The sequence below is a fragment of the Drosophila biarmipes genome, chromosome 3L, assembly GCF_025231255.1.
Source record: "Drosophila biarmipes strain raj3 chromosome 3L, RU_DBia_V1.1, whole genome shotgun sequence".
Lineage (NCBI taxonomy): Eukaryota > Metazoa > Arthropoda > Insecta > Diptera > Drosophilidae > Drosophila > Drosophila biarmipes.
Genome location: NC_066613.1, coordinates 16422877 through 16447972, shown reverse-complemented (window position 1 = coordinate 16447972; position 25096 = coordinate 16422877). Strand labels below are relative to the sequence as shown.

The window sequence follows — 25096 nt, the reverse complement described above, 5'->3', positions numbered from 1 at the left end:
TGCTTCCAGCAAGTTGGCAGGCCCCAGTATCGATAACAATTAACTAGCTGAACTAGCTCTCTAGCCCGTTTCCACTACTCTGTAAATTTAGATGTTGTTTCGGCTTATTTAATGTTGCAATCGCTCATTGCACAGCTCACTACGAGGCTTTTATGAGACTCATTAGGAGGCTTATTGTGAGGCTTCTTTCGAGGCTCATTGCAGTGTATATCCATCTATTGGTTTGTGTATTCGCTAACCGTCGGGTTAGTGTCACCGATAGGCCATATCTGCTACGAAAACTGGATAAAATATCGATGGGTGATAAGCTATCGATGTGCTGAGCAATATGCCCACGACATGGGCCCATCGATGTTACATCGACGCCTCGCCCACCACTAACAAACTGAAACGATTGTGATTTGATTGCAATTATACCAAAAACCATCAAAACCCCGCTTTTGCCAGCGTAAATCGCGTGGAAACCGTGCGCAACCGCGAGGAGTGAACCCCGAACAGCTGAGACGCAGGACTCCAGCGGGGACTTGCAGGCGTCTCCAGGCGAAAGGTAAAGTGGGCCCCTTGTTGTTGGCCAGCCGAGTGGTGTATTATATAGGAGCCTGGGCTGCTGGACTCGAGATACTCTGGATCTTGGGGGCTGGCTGGCAACAGCACGGCTTTGGCCGCTGTACTCGGCTTGGTCATTGCCGAAAAATGCAGCAGCAGCTCCGTGTTGGTCGCGCTGGCTCCGAAAACCGAAAACTGAGAGCCGAAAACCAGTCCCAAGTGCATCGTGCCCCCGAGCTGCCCCTCATCCCAGCAGCCGCCTGCCCATGACCATCCGATCAGATGGCAACTGTTTGGCAGCAGGATTTCGCCTTCGTCTTACTTGTTTCAACCCAGCCAGTCAGTCTTTGTTCGCTTTGGTTTGGTTTGGGTTTTGGTTTTGTTCCATTTACATATATGCCAATGCCAGGCTCGGGCGATATATCCAGTTTTTCACTTGGATATCTCTGTGCATACGTATATACACGTAGTGTGCGGCTGTGTGTTCGCCTGCTCATGGTCAATTTCTTTGCATTTTCAGTGTGAAACTCATGCGGTGCAGATCGAGTCGGTGCAGGAGCAGCAGAAGCAGCAGCAGCAGCAGCGAAACCAAGCCCCAGTCCAAGTGCAAATCCACGTCCAATCCCACGTTGAAGCGCTGAGATCATCATGGAATCGGCCCTGGATGTGCTCTCTAGAGCGGCGACCATGGTGCAAAACAATCCCAGCGGTAAGTGAGCGAGCGAACGAGCGAACCCACGGACGACCCAGCTAGACCATTAACCAATTCCGTTTAAAAAAGAGTCGACAATTTTTATGATTTCAACTTGGGCAACAAGCTTGTTGGCCATGTTGTACTCAGCCCGGCGGGGCAGTGGGGGCGGGGGCTACACACAGCTCTTTTATGGCTTTCACCTTTGAGCCCAGAAGACTCGGAAAGTATTTCAACAATGTCTCTGGCACAGAGAGAGAAACGAAAAGTAAATGGCGATCGGCGGGGTTTTTCAGGTGTTCAAATGGAGCACTTAATGCTCAAGCTGGAATATTTTTTACAAATATTAAAGAAAACTAATAATAATAAAATAATGATACAATCTAACAGACTTCAGATTCGACTACAGATTTAAATAATCATCTTTTTGCAAATGTTCTACTGAGGTGTAACTATTTCTTGCCTAAATTTTATCATAAGAAAGTAATTAGTTAGTTGACAAAAGGGTCACTTTTAACTCGAAGCCTGAAAACCAAAAAAAAAAAAAAATATTTCTCAGCTAGCAGTGGGATTTGAACTCTGATTTTATTTAAGACAGTTAAATTTACTTGGTAGGAAGTGATTTCTTTTTCAACTATAATTAAATAACTTGAAACATTCAAGGCAATTCCTTCGTTACCAAAAGCAGTTGCTCTTCGTTACAGTCTCGTATAGTATCCGATTTGATGTCCAGCTTTTTTCCCTGTGCAGACAGTCGCAGACCGCTTTGCGTGCTCCAGTCATGATTCACGATTGCAACAGTGCCTTTCCGGCTGACATCTTCCTCGCAACCCCGATCCCCCACTCAGACAGTGTCTCCCGAAATTCTACCCACTCGGTGCTGGTGCTGGTGCTGGTGGCATCGATGAACTCGACTCGACCAGGCAGAATCAGTTTCGCACTCGTACTCGGATTCCGATTCCTGGCCGCGAACACTGTGCGAACGCATAAACACTCGACGAATCCGAGAAATGTTTTATTTTCGTACAAAAAAGACGGCAACAAAACATTCCAACAAAATGAGTTTGCGGCGCATTCCGATTCCGATTTTCATAAATGTGTCAAATGCCGCATTTTCGATGGCAGCGTGGCCGTGGCAGGGGCTGGGGCGGCCGAGCGGTTGGCATATGTGAAGTATTGTCGGGGGACCGGACCCGGGAACCCCTTATCAATAATAGCCAGCCAGTCGTCGTCGTTTTCGCAGTGCCACTGCGGCTGACGGGCACGATTCGTCGGGGCTGTCGGCTTGTCGGGCTGTTTTGGCTGCGGATGGGCGTTCGCATTGCATATTTCAGCACTGTGCTGGCGACATATCTTTCATATATACTTGCAATTTGCATTCTCTGCCCACCACCCAGAGCGACAAACAAGCGACTCGACCGCGTGACATGCCAAAGAAATGCTCAGGCCGGCCGAGAGCCCGTATAGTACTTGCGCTTTTCTGTGCTCTGTGCTCCGGGCTCCGGGCTCGCAAATATGTGTATAATTGTTAAACAAAAAAGAAACAGTTTGATTAGGCATGTTCTCCGGGGCAATTGCACAATTTATAAACGGGGGGCGATAAGCACTCGCCCAGTGCTCCTCGCCTGGGCTTTGATTTCGCCCCCATTGGCCGTGATAACATGCAAATGCCGATAATAGGCCAACCCAAATTATGTTTATGTTTACCAAAGGCTTTGTCGCACATAATTCGGAATATTTGACAAATTCCTCGGCCGAAATATGTGTGTTATATATAATACAGCTGTCAACGCGGCGGGGAGAATTTATGAGATAGCCCCCGATACCGAAAGAGAAATGGTTCCGATGCTCGAATAAATATTTGAGCGCGTTTTGCTGGCGTTTTGGGCGCGATTTTCTCGGCCATGGCTAGAATTGGCCAGCAAAGCAACGAACGTGATGCCCAGTGCAGTGTTTTTTGGCCAATGCTGGGCGATTTGATTGATCGGCAGGCTGGCAGGCAGCATCGAAAATGCAAAATGTCGTTAACCTGCGCATGATTAATGGAATTTGTCATAATCGAACGAGCCACTCGCGTTCTGGCTCCTCATAAATCACACATGGAAAAGCGGGTCGATTGGTCGCTGCGTTAATTAAGGGGGGCCCTTCCATTGTTTGCCGAGGAGCAGGCCATAATTAATAAACAAATAGTTACTCGAAATTGTGGCCTGCCCGGGCACAAAAGAAAAATTGTGGCAATTTCGATCTTGGCACCGCGCAGCTGGAGACGGACACCATCCGTTGGTTGCCTGGTTGCTCGGCTCCACTCGGTTCATCTGGTAATTTACATGGCCTTTCAATTCCCCGCTTTAGCCAGTGCCAACTCTGTGGGCCAACACTCTCCTCCTTTTACTGGCAATGGCTGGCCAAACGGTGCGCATAATTGCCGCAAATCTCGACCAGAGTTTCCAGCGGGCAAACCAGTTTGGGTTTGTTATGGCCATGGGATAGTGGGATTGGGCTCGGGGATGGTCTTTGGGCTGGGGATGTGGATGGGGACTCGGATTGGGACTGGAGCATTACCTTTCTTTTTACCACCACTGCTACTGTCGCGGCGGCCTGCCATTTATTTATTTAAACATAACATTTGCCTATTTGCCATAAATTTTCACTCTGCGCGACTTTTGCCAGGCACTCTGGACAGGAAGAGGTGGCATCAACTTGCTCTTGCGCACACCATCGAAATGAAAGTTGTCTCCCAGAAGTCGTTGGACGGTTCTGGCCAGCCGAGGTTCGCCTCGTCGGAAGGTGCCAGAGATTTCGATTTGAAATTCGGCAAAATAATAATGGGTATTGAGTTTATTTTTCTCACGCTTGATTTACCACCGGATGATATTTTAAAATGACAACTGTATTTATGTTATTGTTCGTTTGCGCTATTCGCCATCGACGCCCGTTGTTTTAGTTGCTTTTGCGGCGGTTCTGGGCAATCGAAAACCAGTTTCTCCTCAAATCGCGCGCACGCTCGAGTTTTATTTAAATTTTGAACTGGTTTGCCGCTGATTTGTGTTGTCTCCGCTGCGTATATATATTATGTACCCACTAGACGGATATACACACGTATATTAGATTGTTAGATTTCACAAACTGGGACTTGGAACTGCTGCGGTTGAGATATAAACATAATTTGTCTGGTCCGTGTATCGACAAGTTCTGGAAATCGCCGGCCACCTCACCTCGTCCCAGCCGTGTGTCATCATCATCATCTCTGCGATCTGTTGAGATCTCCCACCAAGAGCCGAGATCTCGGTGACTTCCGCACTGCCACCATGCCAGACTGACCCAAATCGCCGGGCAAGGGATCTCATGTTTCTGTGCCGATTTCCACACAACACAAATTTCAATTAGCAAAGCATTTTCCGGAGTTTTATTTCTGTTTGGCTTCTGCTTTCCTTTAAGTTTCGAATCAATGGGGCAATATTGAATTGCTGCTTAGCTTGTCATTCAGCCAGCGGCACACAGAATGGGGAAGAGACCTGCCAAATCTGGGCTGGGGTAACCTGTTGCCGGGGAAGAGGGCGATGAAGTTATGCCAAGGAAAGGTTCTATTTAAGGAAGTTAGTGGTAGACAGGAAAGGTTCCCAAAGGGTTCATAAATAAATAGTTGAAGGGACACTTTATAAGATATGATATAATGGTTTTTGCTATAGGAATGATATATATATATAATACTTTCTTTAAAGTTAAGAGACTGTTTATTATACATTTTTTATTATTATCATATTAAGAAAGGTTTTTCTTATTGGAATGACATTATAATACATTCTTTAATGTTAAGGGACTATTTAGTATACAAGTTTTATTATAATCATATTATTTTTGATGATATATGACGTCTTCTTTTGTTCTAGACCTTTAAAATATATTTGTTTTCAGTTATAATCTTATTATTTTTGTTATGATATGTTTTTTGTTCTGGGGAGTCAAGTGTAACACTTTCTTTAAAGTTAAGGGACTGTTTATGTAAAAGTTTAACTACAATCGTATTATTTTTGATATAATATATGATTATTTATTTTGAAGTTAGGAGATTATTAATTGTAAATATTATAATATATTTGTTATTATTCTTGATATCGTATAATATGGTTTTTGTTCAAGGAAGGCTCTATAATACCTATATTATAATCTTATTATTGTTGACATTACTTCCCATTGTCTTTAAACTTTTTCTATGTCATATCGAAAAGAGACTTCTTTAGAACTAGGTATACCCCGAAGCTAGGGGATTTCCAGTTGACTTCTGTGGACAAGCCCGCATCATTTGGGCTCTACCCCTTGCAGCCGCGAGTCAAGTTTACTTAGCTCTAATCTAGTTTTTGCGCCTTCTTACATTGCTCTGGTCGGGTTTAGGTTGTTTGGATTTCGGTAATTTGTTGCCATTGTCTTCGGCCCGGCAGTGGAGTCTTCTGCCCCAAAGTCTGCCGATTCCCCGTTGCTGTCACTGTTTTTCCTCGCAGTGCTTCATTTTATTTGGTTGCTTTGGGTTTTTGCCATGATTGCCATTCGATTGACCTCGTTGCGCATGCGTGCGCATGTTTCACGCTACACTACAAATTTTCGCGCACAACAAACAGCTCGCCGGATGACGACGACGGCGACGACGACGACGACGATGATGATGAGTAAGCGCCAAAGCCTAGGAGCAGTGAATCCATTACCCAGTCAGTCAATAGTTTTAGCTTGATTTCGTTGCGTTTTTCGATTATTTGCTGCTCGTTTCCCCCTCTGGATGGTTGAAAATTGCACATTTTGTGACTCGGATTAGCAAACGATCGGCGATCGGCGATGGACGATCGCTGGCGGTGGATGGTGAAAGATGGAGAAAAGGAGAACCACGAGCGAGGAGAAACATCGATCGCTCGGTGGCGGCTAGTCCGTGGCGCGAGATCAACAGCTGAGAGCTTGTGCAAGTCGGCTGGGGCCAGGCCAACTCGGGGGCCATATGATCGGCACCCATGTGCAAGAGGCGACTCCAGACCAGTCCAATCCACTGCGCTCCACTTCAGCGCCCTCCACCGCTCCACTCCGCCGCGCCGCGGCAGTTGCAGTAGCAATATTCATGGGGCAACAACAGTAGTGGTTGTACTACAAATCGGGCGTAAAATTTCATGGGCCTGCTATTGAATTAGAAACGAGTTTCCTCCGTGTTGCTATTGGTTTCTGCTTTCTGCCGCCGCTGCTGCTGTTGCTGCTGCCGCTTCTGTGCCGTTTTCTTGCCGCCAAGTTGCAGTTGCAGTTGCAGCAATGGTAACTGCTGTTGTTGGACTGGCAGGCCGACAGACAGACGGATCGACCGATTGCCATAGCCCGATCTAAGCCAAACACACTGCCAAGCCCCAAAGCAGCCGCAAACGTCGACCCATTGTTTGCCTCCCATAAGAAACGCAAACAACGCGGCGAACATCTTGGCTAGAGGATGAGCTTTGTCCCACAGCCATTTGCATTGATTTCTGCCCTCATCTGCTCCTAGGTCCAACGAATTTGGCCTAATTGGAGTGCACTTATTGCTTTTAGATCGTTTTTTATCAGGTTTACTTAGAGTAGAAATATATAGATAGGTGTAGGACACTTTGGACCTTATAAATTAACATTCCTGTGCAGTCATAAAAAATATATTCCTTTATCCAGAATATTTGAAATTAAGATAACTCTGGCAATATCAACAAAAGTATTCTCAGTTGTTTATTCAACATTCCCTTTTTAATCTTGAAAAATACGAGTGATACACTTTTTATTTTACTTATAGTTCCTGGAACAAGGCGCTAAAAAATAAAAAAATTCCTTTCGGATTCCTTGGTGCATTTTTGTTAACTTCCACTTTTATCGAAGCTGTTTTTTGCCTAGTACTGATACGGAATTTATCACAACTTAATTGTTTGTTTACTTTTTCTGCGTTCTAAATAAATACTTTTCCTTTGACAGCTGAAGTTTTAATCAGCAAAGTAAAATGTACTACTTTTCTTGTTTAAGCATGTTTTAAACAATTAAATGATACAACATTTATAGCGATAACTATTTGGAAATAATATTGTTTTTTTCAAAGCTTAGGTGTTGGGAGCAAAGTGTTGTGGAGCACTGGAATTTAATAACTTTAGGTGCTATTATTTGTTGATTTAAATTTGTAGTAATTAGATAAACTTATTGTTTAAGTATTTTGCCGTTTTTATGTATAAGTTATTTTATTTAGTTTAATGTACAGATTATACAATAATTATGTTATACCTTTTTCTTTGTCTTTGTTGAAATGCTTAGAAAAATCTAAAGTTTGGCAAAGGATTTCTTTACAGAATGATTTATTGGGTTTTCATAGCAAATATTAATATTACTTTGATAATATTTTATGGTTTATATTATTACATTTTAATAAGCTTTTAAGCATTTGTTGAAATTCTTACAAAAACCAACAGTTTGGCAAAGGATTTCTTTACTATGAACAGAATGATTGATTGGGTTTTCATAGAAAATATTAATACTATTTTAAGCATTCATTTGTTTCATTAAATGTCCCCTCCTTCTTCGTCTATGATGATTTTAATGGGTATTTACCTGTCTTTTGAAATACTTTCCTAAGAACCCGAGGTTCTGCAAGGGACTTCCTTATTGTGAACAGAACGATTGATTGGGTTTCCGTGGTAAGGACTCCTGGGTATTCCACTGTCGGTGTGGCTCGGCCCAACCCTCGATCTCCCAGTCGGTTGTCATTTTCGCAAGCCCGCTTGCAGTGCGCATTACACACACACGGCGATCGCCCGAACGTAGGTAGTTTTGCACGCAGCGCGGTTTGTGGCAAGACTCTGGGTAAACATTATAATGAGCCCGATGCGGCGGTGACCGGGCCCAAAACAAAAGAGCGTCGGGGCAAGCATGAACCCGAAAGAACGCCCACACAGTACCATGCCGAGCACATGAGCTGGACCCAGCGGCCCAGCCCCGAAATCGCAGTTCCCAGTGCACAGCGCCACAGAGCCAACTTCCTCCGGACTGTGGCCAATGCCCAATTGCTGCCATTTCGTTACCCTTTTGCCCAATTTGCCAAGCATCAATGGGGCAACGGGGCGTGGCGGCCACATCCTACGACGGACCCCGGGAACCCCCCCTTTCCCTCGCCGTGCCGCCAGTCAGCTTTCAGTTGTACATTTTCAATTACCAAATCACCAAAAGCAAGCGGAGATCCCCAATCCGTGGGCCAGGAGCCCGGAGAAAGGGAGAGGAAGCCAGGGCCAAAACAAGAGTCGAAGCGGAAATTGGTAAGAGGAGAAGCAAAGGCAACAACAACAAGGGACAACTGGCGCAAGTGCAAATGGCTCTGGAAAAGAGGCCCCAAGTCTACAAGGGCCCCCCCACGGGAGCCCCTCTTGGAGGCTCCCACAGACCCGCGGAGACTTGCCGTGGAGCGAGAGAACGAGCGAAAGACGAAGGCTGCAGAAGAAGCCGAAGACTGAAGACGGAGACGGAGACTCGGTCTTCGGAGCTTTGAGTGCCCCCAAGTGCCAGTCGCAATCTTCAAGTCGCCGCTCGCCGTTCGCCGACGTCGATCAGTTCGAGCTTGTCCGTGGAAGCCGCCAGTCGGGTGTCGCGTTGCCGTCTCAGTTCCTATTGCCGCAGAGCCCACAGAGCCGTGTGGAGCTCCAGTGGCTAGTGCCACTAGCGCCGATCTTTTTTGCACCACTGGCACAACACTTTCTGGTGTGTGGAACGTGCGTCCAGCGCGGTTCGTGTGTGCAGCCCGCTGTTCGCCGTCTGAAAGCGAAAACTGGCGCTCAAGTTCAGTCAGCGATTTGTCGATTTCTATGCAAATCATTACTCGGAAAAGAAACACATATTGCCCAGAGTCGGAGATACAGGCGGCCAGAAGAAAGAGCGTGCTATTTTTATTTTATTTCGCTAAATGTCGACTCGAGGCTCACGTCGCCGGAGCAGAGCCTAAGTCTCCGTTTCAACGGGCGAGAGACTGTAACTTGAGTCGCGGTCCGCGAAAAAAACAAAAAAAGAAAGAAAAGCAACAAAAAACTGAAACAGACAAACAGAAACAGATTGTATCTGTATCTATAGTCGCGACTTGCGGCTCGTTTTGTGTGCGCACATTCGTGTATCTGTATCTGCGGCCGAGCGCGGAAAAAAGTAATCATAAACTGGAAGGGAAAGAAAAGTAAATAAATAAGAAAGAGTGCCGCTCCCCAGCCTCCAAGAGGTACTGATACCGCGCCAGATAGACAGACAGTGCTGAGTCGGAGGCGCTAGGATGTGAGAGGATACCAAGGCCTCAGCCCAGAGATTTCGATTGAGGAGCATCCATCAAGCGCAGTATTTCGAAGCCATGGAGTTCCTTTGCATACTGAATGCCTTCGAGCAGAACTACTACAACCGCATGAAGGAGATCGAGCGCTATGCCGCCGCAGCTGCAGCAGCCTCGTCACCCACCTCGTCCGCCTCCACGTCCTGCTCGAGCGGACCCTCCACTTCCTCCTCCGCCTCCTCCACGGCCAGTTCGCCCAGCTCGTCGGCCCAGGCGGCCGCTGCCCTGGCGGCCACGCAAAGACTGGCCGCTTATCAGGGCCAGGCACCCGGAGCCCCAGGCCCGGGGGCCATGTTCTACCATCCCCACCAGCAGCAGCAGCAGCAGCAGCATCATCCTCCTCCTCATAATCACCACCACCACCTCCACCGGCAGCAGCTGGAGCAGCTGCAATCGTTGCAGGCGGAGTCCGGCAATCAGCAGCCTCATCCGCATCCGCAGTCAGCCTCCGGGGATCCCAACGCCTCCTCCATGGCCAACAGCCTGCTCTGGCAGCCCTGGCGGGATCTGCAGCAGGCGGCGGCCATGCACCACCAGCTCTACAGGCAGCAGCAGCAGCAGTTGCACAAAGGTTCGTTTGTTTGCCTAGAGATGAGTTGCGAAATGACCTTTGACAAAAAGGGGCGAAAATGTCACATACGCCATGATCTTGGGGGGAAATTTGCCACATTTCATTGGAAAGATGAAAGGTCACAATGGTTTGGGAACCTTTCTTTGTCTCGTTCTACCTGGCACCGCGTTTCGTAAGCCCATTTTCCACAAATCCCCCGTCATCACATTTAATCTGTTTCGTTTTGCGTCTGTTCGGAGGTTGTTTTTAAAGATCAGAGTTCTGTAACGCGGTGACGCCTGTTATGACGATTATAGTCACACTTTCGCCAAATGGTACGCCCGCAAATAAATAACTGGATGAGGTGTACTAACCCTTTTATGATACTAGTATTAGAACTAGAATCTTTAACTAGAGGTTACTATTAACTTTATTTATTGGCAGACTAGGAGTATAGTGGTATTAGTTGGTCTTATAAAGGGTAGACATCATTATATTAAAGTGTTTAAAAAGGTTTACGATTTTAAAAAGATTTTATTTTTCTTATATACTACATTAAGTTTAAAGCCCCCCAGACTTGTCTTTAAAAATGTTATTTTTATGCCTTTCTGTGACAGGTTTAAATTCTTTAAAGAGAAATAAAACACGAACTTGTAAAAGGCCGCCAGAGCCATTTAAATTTCGCCAAAAGTTCCTCTGATAGCTAGAGGACATGGTCGTTTTGTTCGTCCGGTTCTCAAGCATACATCTGATTACAGAAACGCGATTGGCGGAGTTTTATGATGATGGCTTTTGAAATGGGCAAATGAATTGCCGAGATACAGACAATGGTGGCTATGTAAGCTGGTTTTCGTGTGACGACCAGAATTTTAAAATGTTTCTAACATTTTAAGGGATTATTCGAGAAATAATCTTACTTTCTTGCCAGAGATAAACCATTTGTTTAAGGAAATTTCTATCTTATGATATTATCCATTACCCTGCTTGGGTGCAGGCAAAGCTCAGTTGGCCTGGACTGGTAGGACTACTACTGGTAGTGACCACCTGCTGCCCACGTGGGCACTACACTCATGCGCCTGATCAATGGGTCGGCGAACGTGCTCTTTGCCTTGGCCACTTGGCCACGATAAGCACTCACTCCCCCCATGAATGGGATCAGGTATCGGAAGCGATTCTCCTCGCCTTATCAGCTGGGGCTATGGCGTGTGTCCAGGACGTGGCTGTGATGACGAAGATGGGATTGGGATTGGGATGGGGCTTGGGTGGGGGGCTCCGGATTGGCCACACCGCCGACACAATCGGTCACGCCGGCTGCAAGAGCGTATCGATGGCGTCTCCACTCGGCTCGTGCCAGCTGTAAAATTGGTAATGAAATTGGCAACACTTTTGCTGCCCCCCGCCTCGCGCGATGGGCTCCTACTGGGGCCGTGGATTGGCAAACAAGCCGAGCTGCGCGTTAATTGGCGACATTGCACAAATCACACAAATGCTTTCAATTACATGGCGACGCCAGGCAAACACAAAAAATGGAAATAAAACGGCCGGGGAAAGAGCAAAAAACGAGCGCCTGTTTAAACATTAAACCTCTGTGAAGAGTAGAAATAGTAATAAAGTGGATGATGACGAGGTGCAGCCGGGGGGCTGTGCCTGGATCGACTCGCCTCGCCTCGGCTCGGTTTTATTTTGCTTTTGTTAATTTGTTGACATATTAAAACCAGATTTGCAATCAACTCGGCCAGCGGGTGATGCGGGCGTACGGGGGACTGGAGATCGGGGATCGGAGGTGGGGCATCTGAGATCGGGGTACCGGGGTGCCGGGTGTCCGTGGTGGGTACGGGCATGACTCACGAGCCGGCGCGAGAAAAAATATAAATAATGAAAAACGCCTGCGACGGCGACGACTATGGTGGAAAAATAAATACGTATACAAAGCCAGAAAAGCTACAAGAGCAGCAACAACCGGAGCAACAACAACTTGTTTGCATAAGCCACAAACGCTCTGCTCCCATTGCTATTGCCGTCGCCGTCGCCGTCGCCTTGGCTATTTGTTGTGGCCCAATACAATCCCGGCCTTATAAGCATGCAAGTCTGCCGTTCCCGCTCCGCCGTCCCCAAGTTCTCGGTGTTGTTTTGAACCCGAACCAGATTTTCGGATCTCACTGGGCCGGCTTTCAAATCGCGCTCCAGCTGATGTATCACCTCAGAAGATTTGAGATTGCGCCGCCGTACCGGAAATTGTGAAATGCGTTGCCCAAAATTATGATTCGATCTTTTTTATGGGAACCATAACTGGGGAGTCTTATGATAGTCAAACATGGGCAGCGACTTTTGATTGATTAACTGGTTTTCATATAGTTAAATTATTTTATTTATAATGTTTTACGATGTTTGGCAACTAAGCTATTTTGGTATTTTGTTTTTAGACACCAATACTGTGGAAATACATTGTACATTTTTTAAAATTTCATTTTATTCTTATTACAATGTTAAATGAAATATCTATCCACTCTTGGCCCAACTTTATATCACAGCAAAAAAATAATATGTTTATTATTGAGATGGACACAAAAAGTGACTAACTTTTTTAAAGCATAAAAATCTAAGATCCAAAAGTAAAACTTTATGAAAGAAACGTTGGCAGTGTCTTCTTGTTTATTATTCCGCTCAGAAGGGGTCTAATTAATGGCTTGAATTAACTTTAACAAATACCTATGCCCGTTTCCCACATATTATTTAAGCTAACTAGATGGAAGTAAGAACTTCGTCTCCCGAATATCTGCCATACCCCTCGATTCCCACACTTGCCCCTGCTTAGGCCATCGGCTTATCCCCTTTTGCCGAGGTTCGTTACGAACTCCCCTTTATCGCCAATTAGCCGATACAGAAATGATTAAAACGCTGGCAGCAGAACAAATAAACAATGCCGCAGAGAGGATGCTGAAAAAGCGGTGGCGGCGAAGGTGAGATAGGGAGCCAGAGACCACGTTCCGCCAGGAGGGGGAGCCTCGAAAAGAAAGCTCCATCGCCGTCGTCGGCGTTGTTGTTTTCGTTGTCGTTGTCGTCGTCGAACCTCCGAAGCGATCCCCCAACGGACGGCGACGTCCGACGACCGGAAATGTGCAATAAAATTTGAATGTTTCTTTATTATTATCATCATCCCCATCATCATCCGCTCGGGCCCAAGCGCAAGTTCGCTCCCAGCCTCCGTGCTTGTTGGTTTGGCCTGCAGCTCCTCCGCCTCCTCCTGGGGCTCCACTCACGGCAGAGCAGACCAGTTTCGTTGGCTGGTTCCTCTCACTGGTGCTCCTCTGCCTTTCGGCGGGCTGCACTGCTCGGGGCGGGAGGAAACGAAGTAATATATGGCAGTGACGTTGCCAAAAACAGGACAACGCTCCTACTCCGCCTGCTCCTCTTGCTGCGCCCTCTCCTCCTCCTCCGCCAACGCCAAACCGCCTCCATCGCCAGGCCAGGCCAAGCCATTCATTCATTCATTCATGCCTGGGTTCCTGGGACTGGGGCTGCTCCTCCTTCTCCTCCTCCTCCTCCTGCGCTGCTCGAAATGTGCAGAAGTCACCGGACTGGTTTTCCATGCCCCCTCGATATCGGCCGAGAAACTGGGTTCTGCTGGGGATCTGCCTTTTGCTTTATTTATAAACTTGGCTTCCTGGCAAGCTGCAGCTACACTGCGCACACCGAGCACCTCCAGCGGAGGGATCTTTCATCCCGGCGGGATGCCCACGCTCGGCTCTGGCCGCTTCCCACGCCAGCAGCTCGGTCAGTCGCCCATTGGCAGGCCAGGCACGTTCCCGCATTTCGCTCAGTGTAGGCCAGGCCCAGACTTTTGATGCAAACACACACACACACACACACAGGCCGAGGAAAAAAGCGTAGACCAAACGAGTTTTTCTGTAAGCAATTTTGTTGGTGCCTCGGAGTTTCGATTGTGTGCCTTCTGTTGTTATTATTTATTTGCTCGACGGTGTGTGTGCCGTTTTTTTGTTGTGCTTTTTATTTATTGTTGGTGACTCCTCCGCCGCCATCTCCTCCTGACCGCCGCCACTTGGAGCCGCTCCTCCACTCGAAAGCTCTTGGTTTTGGCAGAAGTTCATTCAAAAAAGCGAAAGACTTAGGCAACAAACTTGAAGGAGGGCTCTGGGCGGGAGAGGGGGCTATATAGTCACCGGGTGGAGGAGAACAGAGCCTCGCCTCGCCTCAACTCCATGTGATTCATTACGCCCACTCAGCGACCGCATAATCAGGAAAGCAAGACGACAGACAACGAAACCCAAATCAACCACAAAGCCAAATCAAATTTATGGCCTTTAATTGAAATGCGATTTTGGTTTTAATACTATATATTGACTATTACCATGCCGAGGGCTAGCCAAAAAGATGGCCACAATGATAACTCGTTTGCCAGCCGACTGACCTCCTATCTCTTTCTTGCAGAGATGCGTGTGACTTCCAAGGAGCTGCCCACCACCAAATGGCGACGCGAGCGGCGTCAACGGACCGCCGAGTACCAGGTGCACGAGGCGGGCAGCAGCGAAAGGGAGCGGGAGCGCGAGCGGGAGGACATGGACAGCCCCATCGACATGTCGGTGACAACGGGAGCGCTCAAGCAGAGGGCCTCGCCACCGCCGCCCTATCGCGAACCCTTGCCGGGCACCAATTACGCGGCCAACAGCCGACCCAGCGTCATCACCCAGGCTCCACCCAAGCGGGAACCGCCCGAGCAGGCCCACCAAGCCTCAGGTGAGTCGGTGTACAAACCCCTTGCAGAGATTATGCTCACCTGTTATTCGATTCACCCCTAGACATGGCAATGTCCGACATTGACGAGCACTTCCGGCGCTCGCTGGGCGAGGACTATGCCGTCCTGTTCGCCAAGAAGTCGCCGACGCCCACGCCCACACCCACGCCCTCGCCCAGCGGTACGCCCAAGCAGCAGGTTTCGCCGCTGGCCTACGTATCGCCGTCGTCAGCCAGCACAGCAGCAGCTTCGCAGCTCTACCAGCCGCACCGCGCGGCGCTGGCCAAGCCGGGTTTGGTCATCATGGCGCCGGAATCGTCGCAGCCGGAACTTCCGCCGCCGCAGGAGGAGCCGTTGCCACTCTCGCTGGCACTGCATCGCACCCAAACGCCGCCATCGCCACCGCCCTCGGCGACGGGCTCGGGACCAGCGATGCCCACGGTCAGCCAGGTGGAGGCAGCGTTGGCCATGGCTGTGCCAAAGCGGACTGTCCTGGAAACAACGCACCACACGCCGCCCAGATACAATACACCGCCGCCGCCGCCACCAGCTTATGGGACAGGCGGAACACCGCCAACTTTGACACCGACACCGATTCCAACACCGAATCCGATTCCGGCGCCCCCGCAGATTCCACCGACCACGCCCAGCATGCCGGCCATCATTCGGGTGAAGGCTGAGCCCGGCCTGGCGGCTGCTGCCGCCTCCTCGACGCAGACGCCGCCCGCTTCGCCCACCTCGTCCACGAATATATCCATATTCACCAAGACTGAGGCCTCGGTGGACGACCACTTTGCCAAGGCGCTGGGCGACACCTGGACGAAGCTGCAGGGCGGGCACAAGGAGTAGAAGTAGGCGGAAGGAGGAGCAACCCAACCAACCATGTCCCGGTCCCAAACCCAATCCCTAACCCAACCCAATCACTGATCCTCAACGATCCAACTCAAGAGCTGTTTTTATTATAAATATTTCAAACTACACAATTAACGTTTAAAGATCTCATGCTGATGTGAACGGAAATTCTTCAACTGCGAGTGTATTACAAGTTTCTGATATAATGATTTTATTGAATATTGATAACACGGTTAGCGCGGATATATACGATATATATTATAATATATACAAATGGATAAATGTGTATGGCAAAGAGTATACGTACAAGTGACAAAATTTTGTATTCTTAATGCTTAGTTGGTAGAGACTAATCCTTAATAATATACCTATTAAACATAAGTGAACAATCCTACGGAAGTTGCTTTTTTATTCATATTTAGGGGGGTTGTTGAATGAAGGATCTTAATGGAAAAATACTTTTTTAGGCTTTAAATGTGTATTTTTCTCGTTTTTTACGTTTTTGTACTTTTATCTTTATGTTTATTTAGCCAGAAAAATCAGTTTAATATTTTGTTATAATTTTCAGGCTGAAGTTTACTTCTTTAAATTAATATTTTCTTTTATTTATCTCTGGTAAATGGGTTCCAAAATAAGGAAATAAGGAATAGGTTTTGCTGCCAGCATAAGATACAAAAAAAGCTAGAATGTTTTGAAATTACTAAGAAATCATATAAAATATTATGTAGGATCATTTTTAATACATTTTTTTTAAATTTTCAAATGGCGGTTAACCCATTAACAGTGCGTTAACAGCGCGCACAACAGCACACTGTTAGCTCGCAGCCAGTGTGACCACACCGATAACCACCCATCGAACCAGTATCGGAACGCCGATTGCGCCATTCACGGCGAACGATAACGATTGTTGGCATTCGCACGGCACGAATCGTACAGTACATTTACATTGCAAAAAAGCATAAAACAAAGTTTTAAAACAATTAAAAGCGAGCAATCCTCGGCGTATTATTAAAGAAGCAGCCCACTGTTGGCCCCATAACCGCGGCAGAGCGCGCGACCTTGCGATTTCGCGGAGCAGCAGCGCCAGAAAGAGTGCTCTCAGGCAGAGGGGCGCAGAGAGAAAATGTCAGGCAAAGCAGCAGCAGCAGCAGCAGTGGAAGTGGAAAAAGAGTGAAGAAACCACAAATCGCCGTCGGGATCCGATCTCCGAGCTCGAGGAGCAGCCACCGCCGGGGCCCCGGGACACCTGCCCAATTCCCCCGCTCCCCATGCGGCACAGCCGTGGCCAGAATCGCGCAGCCCACGGTTAACAGCCAGCGAAAGTAGGAGACAACAACGACGGAGCCCTGCGTCTGCGGTCCTCGACTGTTCAATTCTCACAGGCAGAACCTGGACACCTGCGAGCGCAATGCGAATGCCGCCCATTCTGGCCGGGATTGCTCATAGACTGGTGCTTGGATGTCGTCGGTAATTGGGTGCGCCATCCTCCGTTGGGAATCCCCTAGCAATCCGCTGCTGGCACCATGCAAAGCCTGGACTCCTCATGCCAAGAAGCCGACGTAAGATCTGCCTGTTCCCCTGTCCCCTAACATTCGATCCCATTTTGATGTACATTTTCCCCCCAGTTTATTATAAATGACACGCTCAAAAAGTTAAAGGGCTCCAGCAACGCGGATCATGTCCAGGGACTAACGGTCCACGCCCACGGCTCGGGCGTCCACCAGACGCAGTTCGTCCAGTACCAGGCCGGATCCTCGCCGCAGCTGCAGCCCCAGCAGTCGTACCACCAGCTGCATCCTACGCTCCAGCAGCAACAGCAGTTTGCCCCGTCGAGCAGCAAGTCCTACCTGGAGACGAGCCTGCTGCAGGCCATACCACAGATTCCTGCTCAGCCGCCCATTTGCATCTTCGATGACGACGAGTCCCCCACCGAGGGCACTGGCGGCTCGCTGGGCGGCCTGCTCACCGAGCCCACGTCGGCCACGCCCAGCGGGTTGCCCACTGCAATCGCCCCGTCGCCCTCTTCGTGCTCATCCTCCACGACAACGCTGTCGAACTTCAACTCCATCACGTCGCCCTCGCCAGTGGTGCCCGATCTGCTGCTGTCCACGCCGCCGGGCGTCAACTCCAGCCTGAGCAACAGCTCAACGGGAGCGGCCAGTGTGTCCAGCAAGAAGTCCGAGAAGCGGCCTCCATCCGCCAATTCAACAGCCAGTGGCGGCGGCGGCGGCGGCCATCACCTGCACCATCATCACCTCCACCAGACGCACAATCACCATGTCCTGGCCTCGCCCACGTCGTCGCCCAACAAGCGCCAAAAGTCCAACAGCAGTAGTAGCAAGGAGTACAGCTCCTCTAGTCGCAGCTCATCAGCTTTACCCGCCGCCTCAGTCTCCACGGCTACCTCGTCGTCGCAATCAGCGCGCGCTGGCGCCGGCGCTGCCTCCTCCAACAGCAACAACAACAAGCCACCTTCCTCCGCCTGCCAGTCTAGCAGCAGCAGCAGCAAGTTCTTCAATCTGCACGAGAAAATAAAGGATTTGTATCTGCAACTGCTGAGCAACGACCTGAACTACTTTGCCGAGACAGGGGTAAGTCGGTAGCCCAGCCATTAAAACTTCTGTGTTACGTTTGTTCCTCTTTTTAGCTGAAGCAACGCACTCGTTCCTTCACACTGGAGCGGCTGGTGGAGCGAGAGAAGCTCAACACGATTGTGGTCAACCTGTATCCCGGCAACAAGGGATACTCGCTGGCCCTACACTACGACGAGCACATGCTGCTGAACCCGCAGACAAACGAATGGTCCATCACCGCGGACAAGGACGAAACGGCGAGTGAGACCGCGGGCATGGGGTCTACTGCTGGAGCGGGTAGCCATCGAAGTCGCCCAAAGCCGGCGGCCCTGGACGAGAGTCACGGCAAGGCGGAGGCGGGTCAGGCCAAGCACGACTTTGGGCTGGTGGAGGTTCTGCGATGGCCCTATGAGAACGACCTTCTGCTGCAGTGCATCGATCGTGAGATGCTGCCGGAGTTTCTAATGGATCTACTCGGCGCCGAGACGGTCAGTTTGTCGGACGGCGAGGGGACCCGGGTTTACGCAAAGCCGAGCGTCTTCTATGCCGGCTGCGTTATTGCCCAGATCCGCGACTTTCGCCAGACATTTGCCACCTCAACGAATATCTGTGATATGAAGCACATCCTGCTCAGGCCGACGAACGCCACCCTCTTCGCGGAAGTGCAGCAAATGGGCAGCCAGTGGCCGGCGGAAGATAAGCTAGCGCTGGAGAGCCAGCTGGTGTTGGCCACTGCGGAGCCGCTGTGCCTGGAACCGGATCCGAGCATAGGGCGGCAGGCCATCAACGCCCAGCATCAGCGTCAGTTGTTCAACTCCCATGAGCTGCGGCGCCAGATGAAGAAGTTCACCCAGACGGCCATCAATCGGAAGCGCAAGCTGGACCAGTTCACCCACCATCACGGCCTGGAATTGTGCGATTACCTGGCTCGTCTGCGTCAACGGCCGCGGACGGGGAGCAGCAGTGGCGGCGGCAATGCCACACCGGCCACGGCACCCACCAACAACCCGCTGGTGGGGGCCATGCTCTCGTCGTTCACCTCGAAGGTTCCCCGGCGACCGCACGAGGTCATCCGGCCCATTCGTCCGCCCACACTGGAGTATCCCGCCAATCTGAAGGTGCCCGAACACGTGATCAGCGTGGAAAAGTATGCCAAGGCCTTCGAGCCCCTGAACGAATTCAGCGAGGCCTGCAAGGACGGCTGCCAGCCGAATTGCCGGCACAACTTCCAGCCGCAACTCATCGAGGAGTACGTCCTCGAGACGGAGCGTGAGGCCAGCGAAGGTCGGCGGGCGTTGTACCACATCAAGCTGTCCATCTTCCAGCGGCCCTCCGATGCCGAGTATCTCGGCGAACTGTATGTGGACCGAGACTACCGGGAGGGCGAGCGCAACGGCGAGTCGTGCCGCTTTGCGCTGGGCACTCGGGTGCATGCCAATCGATACATTCAGCAGTTCCGAGAGATCTTCACCGAGGAGGGACGCAAGGCGGTCAAAATCACGCATTTGATACCCGGGCATGTGCCGATTGTGACTCACACGGGCTTGACGAACGAGCAGCGGATCCTCTTGCAGCAGCAGCAGCAACAACAACAGCAGCAGCAGCGACAGGCTCAATTGCAGCAGCAGCAACAACAGCAGCAGCAACAGCAGCAAGTTGTTGTCGTCAGTAATCCCCAGCAACAACAACCGCAGCAGCCACAGCAACCCCAGCAAGCGCAACAGCAGCTATCCGCTACAGTGCATCATGTGGCACTGCCGCGACAACAACTAACCCAAAAGACTCTGAATTTGGCCGGAAGTAATATGATCAATGTGCAGCAAAACTTTCGGCAGCAGCCGGCGCAGCAGCAGCAACAGCAAACATACACAATTGAGGCACCGCAGCAACAGGCCGCAACACAGATTGTCCCGCAGCAACAACAACAACAGCAGCAGCCGCAGCAACAACACATTCACCTTCAGCAGTTGGCCACCGGCAGCAGCAACTCCGCCACAACAACACACCAAGTTAGCCTGAGCAATGGCTCCCTGGTCCTTGTGCAGCAGCAGCAACCCCAGCAGCAGTCGCAACAGCTGGCCCAGGCCCTGCAACACTCGGGCATAACCATCCAGCCCGCCACAATACAGCAGCAGCAGCAGGTGAAGGGCGCCACGGTGGTGGGGGCCAATTCCGCATTGCGTGCCCAGCTCAACTCAAATGTGCCAATTCTGGTAAGAGGTCAACATATCACTGCAAGTTTATGATTAAAATGTATTCCTTTGTCCAAGCAGCAAACGCAGCTGAAAGTTCAGCAGCAACAGATTCTGCAGAAGCAACATCAACAGCAACAACAACAACAGACAACTGCCACAAGTAATAACAACAACAACAACAACAGTAACAATATGAACAACAATACGGCCATACACCCAAATCCTGCAATAAATGCCATAGTCAACAGCATTATGAACTCTGCCAACCAGTACCAGCAGCAGCAGCAGCAGCAACAACAACAGCAGCATCAGCAACACCAGCAGCAATGTAGGTTCAAAACACCATTTTTACTTGGCAATACTCAACGATGACAATCCTTCATTTTACAGCGGGTAACACACAAGGCAACAGCAATGCTGCAGTGCACGGCGGCAACAACAACAACAACAACAACAACGGCAGCAACACCAGCGCCACAACACTCAAGAACTCCAGCAACGCATCAATTTTGAACCTGCTCAACAGTGCTCCAGCTGCCATGACCAGCACCCCAGTGGCCAGTGGAACGTTCACCGCCTCCACGGGCCAACAGCAACCGCAGACTCTGACGCTTGTGCAGCACCAGCAACAGTCGACTCCCACCACCGCGGATGCGGCCACAGCCACCTATGTGCAGACCACGCGTGGAACACCCACGTTGGTGAGTGCCCAGCGGAAGCAGCAGTCCAGCGAGGTGCTGCAGAACTTGCTGAATGCCAATCGAAAGATTGGCAGTGGAGGCACGACCACAACAACGTTCCGCACAAACTCCGCGGGCAATTTGATAGCGGTCAATCTCAACCAGGCCGGGCAGTCGCATCACCAACAGACGGTCGACGGTGGCCAGACGGTGAGGGTGTCCATGTCGGCGCTGGCCTCACAGTTGGCCTCGCCGCCGGCTGTGATGACAAACCCCACCACCAGCTACACAGTGATCTCGTCGGGCAACAGCGCTGGGGCGGCGGCAGCCTGGATTCAGAGTCCAACGGGTCCGGTGCAGCAGCGCATCCTGAGCTCGCTGCGCAGGGACAGCACTACGGCAGCACCGAACGCCATTGTGGTGGGCATGGCAGCCCCGTCGCCGGGCAGCGATTCGAACGCCTCGAATGCCAGTGGCTTTGCGGTGCCCAACAATCTGGCGTCCACGTCGAGTGGCGGCGGTGGTGGTGGCGGAGCCCTGTCCGCCCTGCTGACCAACGCGGCCACTCCCTCGCCATCGGGCTCGGATCACTCGCAGTCGTCGCAGACGCACCAAAACCAAGCGCTCCTCGAGCGCCTCAGCAATGTCACCTCCAACGTGTCCGCCGTCTCCATGCCCCACATGTCGCCGCAGCAGCCGCCGCCGACGCAGCAGTTCATCACCAAAACCATTGTTCACTCGCCCGCCACCTCCTCGATACACTCGCCCATGTCTAGTCCGCATCCGCAGCCCTCTGCCTCGCCGCAGCAACAGCAGCAGCACCAGCAGCAGACAACCGCCACCCTGAATCTGCAGGGCATCAATCTGTCCCAGCTGCAGGGCGCCATGGCCAATTTTGCCGGCCTGCAGAATGTGCAGGTGCAGATACCCGGCTTCACGCAACCCATTTCGCTGCAGTTCTCCGGGAACAGTCTGCAGCAGCAGCAGGCGGGGAATGCGGCCACGGGCGCGGGCACGGCTCAGGGGCAACAGCGAAGTGTCCTGGTCTCGGTGCCGGTTTCCAGCCAGCAACAGCAACTGCCACACACCATAACACTGCAGACGCAATCGGCGCAGCACCATCAGCAGCAGCACCAGCAGACGCAGCAGCAACACGCCCCGCCCACGGGCACCATTGTGAGCCTGCCGTCGTCCGGACCCGGCACCCAAACGGTGGTGATTACCAACAACGCCGGCGGAGGAGTTTCGGCGGGAAATAGCAGCGGTGGAAATGCAGGCGGCGGAGGAGGAGCCGGAGCCACAACGGCCATGCTGACCCTACCCATTGGTGAGTTGAAAGGGAGAATGCGAATCTGGTAAAGATGCTGCGCATCACCAATCTCGGCCAGGCCGATGAGATATTTGTGACTCTGGATGTGGCGCTTCTTGGTGCGATCTTTATTTATATATATATAGTACGCGGACCGCATTATTTATTCGTAACTCTTTTCTTTTGATTGAACATGCTTAATTTTGTTCTCTTCTGTTTCTGTTTCGTTTCTCGTTTACAAACATCATACAACACAAACCCGATAACCACTCGTTTCGATCCCTCATGCCACTGAACTAATCCAAAACCAAAAAAACAACCGATTCGATTTATGTGTCTTGTGTGTCCTAACCCCCGAAATGCCATCAGTTTAAGATTTGAGAGTCCATTATGTGTGTAATCCATGACCGTACCGATCGTACTGGTTTAACGTCCAACCTGGCGGCTCCCCCGACCTCTGACCTCTGACCTTCGACATTTCTCATTGCAACCTAAATCAAGCAACCAACCAAAAAAATCTCCCCGCACACCCACGTTCTGCTCTCTCTCTGCTTACAGCTCAAATAGTCGGTGCCGGTGTTCAGAAACTAAATCCTCAAACAATACGTACCTCAAATGTCGGTGGTGGTATAGGTATCGCCCAGCAGACGGTCCAGCAGACAGTCCAGCAGCAGCAGCAGACGATCCAGGCGCAGGCGGGCGGCAACAGCACCGCGTCCATCCAGCTGCTGGGCACCATTCAGCCGCGGGCCCGCAACGTCCAGGTGGTGGGCACCAAGCAACTGGCCAACAGGCAGCTCATCACCACCCAGCGGCAGATAGGCGGCTCCACGCTCAAGCTGGCCACGACGCCAGTGAATGGTGAGTGCATCTTCATCGCCCCCATTTCTGATACGAAAGATTACATGTGTTTTTTGTCGCACCCTTAGCCGGCAATGTGGTGACCAGCAGCGGCAACCTAAGCACCACGCCAATTGTGATGTCGGGGCAGAAGCTGCAGCTAAAGACGGTGAAGGCGCCCGGCGTGCAACAGCAACAGCCACAGCAGCAGCTGCAGCAGCAACAACACCGAATACTCAACCAGCAGAGCACCTCCACGGTCTCCTCGCAGACACTGCCCAGTCCCAACCAAGTGCAGGTGCAACAGCAGCAGCAGCAGCAGCTGCAGCACATCCAGATCGCCGGCAGGGCGACCACCGCCTCGGGAGCCATCAGCCAGAGGACGCTGACGGCTCTGGCGGCGGCCAAGCAGCAACAGCAACAACAGCAACAGGCTGCGGTCAATCGACGGCGCTCCACCACCGATGCGACCAAGTAGACAGGGATGTGGATCGACTAAGAGCCGAGGCATTAGGGCGAACAAGTAAAAGGCTACGCGTTGTGTATTGCTTGATATTATAGTTTATGGTTACCTCCTAACTATCACTACTATCGTACATTGTATACCCACATAACTATATATGTTTTGATGTGTAATCGTAAGTGTAAATCGCATGGGCAACAGCATGGCAGCTCATAGTTGTGCCACCTAGTTAGGAGATGGAGCAGGATCAGCGCCAGCGTTGGCCTGGCCCGGCTCTACCGACTGCGCTTGTGTTAATTGTGACCCCTTGGCGACGAACGAATTAGGTGTAGAAGAGAGAGGTCTTAATAATATTTATCTAGTTGTATATACGCATATATATTACAATATATATATGGGAATTGTTTCAATATGTCCTGCGCCCCAATCGCCATTTAAACACCCATCAATTTGGCCCCAAAACTCCAATTCGTTAAGTCCTAACACTAGCTCTTTAAGTGTGCTAATTTTAAGCTGTAAATCAGGGGAGGAGTCGCCGCAAACAAAAGGAAAGCAATAATATGAGGAGGAAAAATCAACAAAACACGTAAATTAATTGTAAAGAAATTCTAATTATTACGATTACGTTTAGCTAAGCGATGAGGAGGAGCCCATGAACCGGTGCAGGGGTTCATTTTAGCAATTACAAATATTCATATTGTACTATTAAAATTATTATTGCTAATTATTTAATCGATTGCTTAGCCTAAGTTCACGAAACGAAGAGAAGAGATGAGAAAAAACACACACATTTTAGTTTGTAATGTACAATTCGTAGCCTCAAACCAATTTAGTACTTCCAATTGCAGAAACGAAACATTAAAAACGGAAAGCGAAACAAAATACACAAAAGTCAAAACTTATTTAAACAATTTATTTGTAATAGCGCAATGTACAATGAAACTAGAGAGACAGGAGCAGCTGGAGGAGCTGGGGCAAACGAAATTGCAAGTGCGGTGCGACGAGTAATGTGTAAAAAGATACGCTTTGACTAAACAAGATTGTTTTCCTTTCAACTGAGCCAGTTTTGTAGATGGAAATTATTTATTTAAGTAACGATTTTATTTATGTTACTACTCTGCTGTAATTGTTTAGCATTGTTTGATTCAGCCGTACAACTAAACCTCTTCATAAAGCAAGCAAGAACTAACCTCACCATTACCCGTATTCCCTACCCAACACACACTCAAGCATAAATTACTCAATGTTAATATTAAATAATAAATGTGATTTAAGAAGAATAAACGAAAAAGAAAACATGGTACTA

General features: G+C 50.0%; 2 protein-coding genes across 4 annotated transcripts; both read left to right on the top strand.

The window, feature by feature from the left end:
- The first annotated feature begins 345 nt into the window (after nt 1–345).
- Nucleotides 346–16124, top strand: LOC108035312 (protein enabled homolog). 2 transcript variants are annotated; one of them, XM_017110886.3, is made up of 4 exons: nt 346–547; nt 1067–1255; nt 14575–14880; nt 14943–16124. In XM_017110886.3, exons 2-4 carry the CDS (start codon nt 1195–1197, stop codon nt 15725–15727), a joined length of 1152 nt encoding a protein of 383 aa, XP_016966375.1. In that variant the 5' UTR covers nt 346–547; nt 1067–1194; the 3' UTR covers nt 15728–16124. The 2 variants fall into 2 exon arrangements, with proteins under 2 accessions (XP_016966375.1, XP_016966374.3); XM_017110885.3 differs by lacking the exons at nt 346–547; nt 1067–1255 and adding an exon at nt 8780–10146.
- A 513-nt stretch (nt 16125–16637) lies between these two features.
- Nucleotides 16638–25096, top strand: LOC108035171 (uncharacterized). 2 transcript variants are annotated; one of them, XM_017110632.3, is made up of 7 exons: nt 16638–17289; nt 17356–18321; nt 18378–20516; nt 20577–20826; nt 20889–22505; nt 23046–23348; nt 23417–25096. In XM_017110632.3, the coding sequence occupies exons 1-7, from the start codon at nt 17254–17256 to the stop codon at nt 23803–23805; spliced, it is 5700 nt and encodes a 1899-aa protein (XP_016966121.1). In that variant the 5' UTR covers nt 16638–17253; the 3' UTR covers nt 23806–25096. The 2 variants fall into 2 exon arrangements, with proteins under 2 accessions (XP_016966121.1, XP_043950653.1); XM_044094718.2 differs by lacking the exon at nt 23417–25096 and having other exon boundaries at nt 22857–23074.

What these genes read in the sequence shown, in the direction of transcription:
- LOC108035312 (XM_017110885.3), top strand. Translation starts at nt 9,597, where the DNA reads ATGGAGTTCCTTTGCATACTGAATGCCTTCGAGCAGAACTACTACAAC. An exon ending in GCAGCAGCAGTTGCACAAAG is followed by an intron (nt 10,147 to 14,574) that starts GTTCGTTTGTTT and finishes TCTTTCTTGCAG; the next exon opens with AGATGCGTGTGACTTCCAAG. An exon ending in GCAGGCCCACCAAGCCTCAG is followed by an intron (nt 14,881 to 14,942) that starts GTGAGTCGGTGT and finishes ATTCACCCCTAG; the next exon opens with ACATGGCAATGTCCGACATT.
- LOC108035171 (XM_017110632.3), top strand. Translation starts at nt 17,254, where the DNA reads ATGCAAAGCCTGGACTCCTCATGCCAAGAAGCCGAC. An exon ending in CCTCATGCCAAGAAGCCGAC is followed by an intron (nt 17,290 to 17,355) that starts GTAAGATCTGCC and finishes TTTTCCCCCCAG; the next exon opens with TTTATTATAAATGACACGCT. An exon ending in ACTCAAATGTGCCAATTCTG is followed by an intron (nt 20,517 to 20,576) that starts GTAAGAGGTCAA and finishes TTGTCCAAGCAG; the next exon opens with CAAACGCAGCTGAAAGTTCA.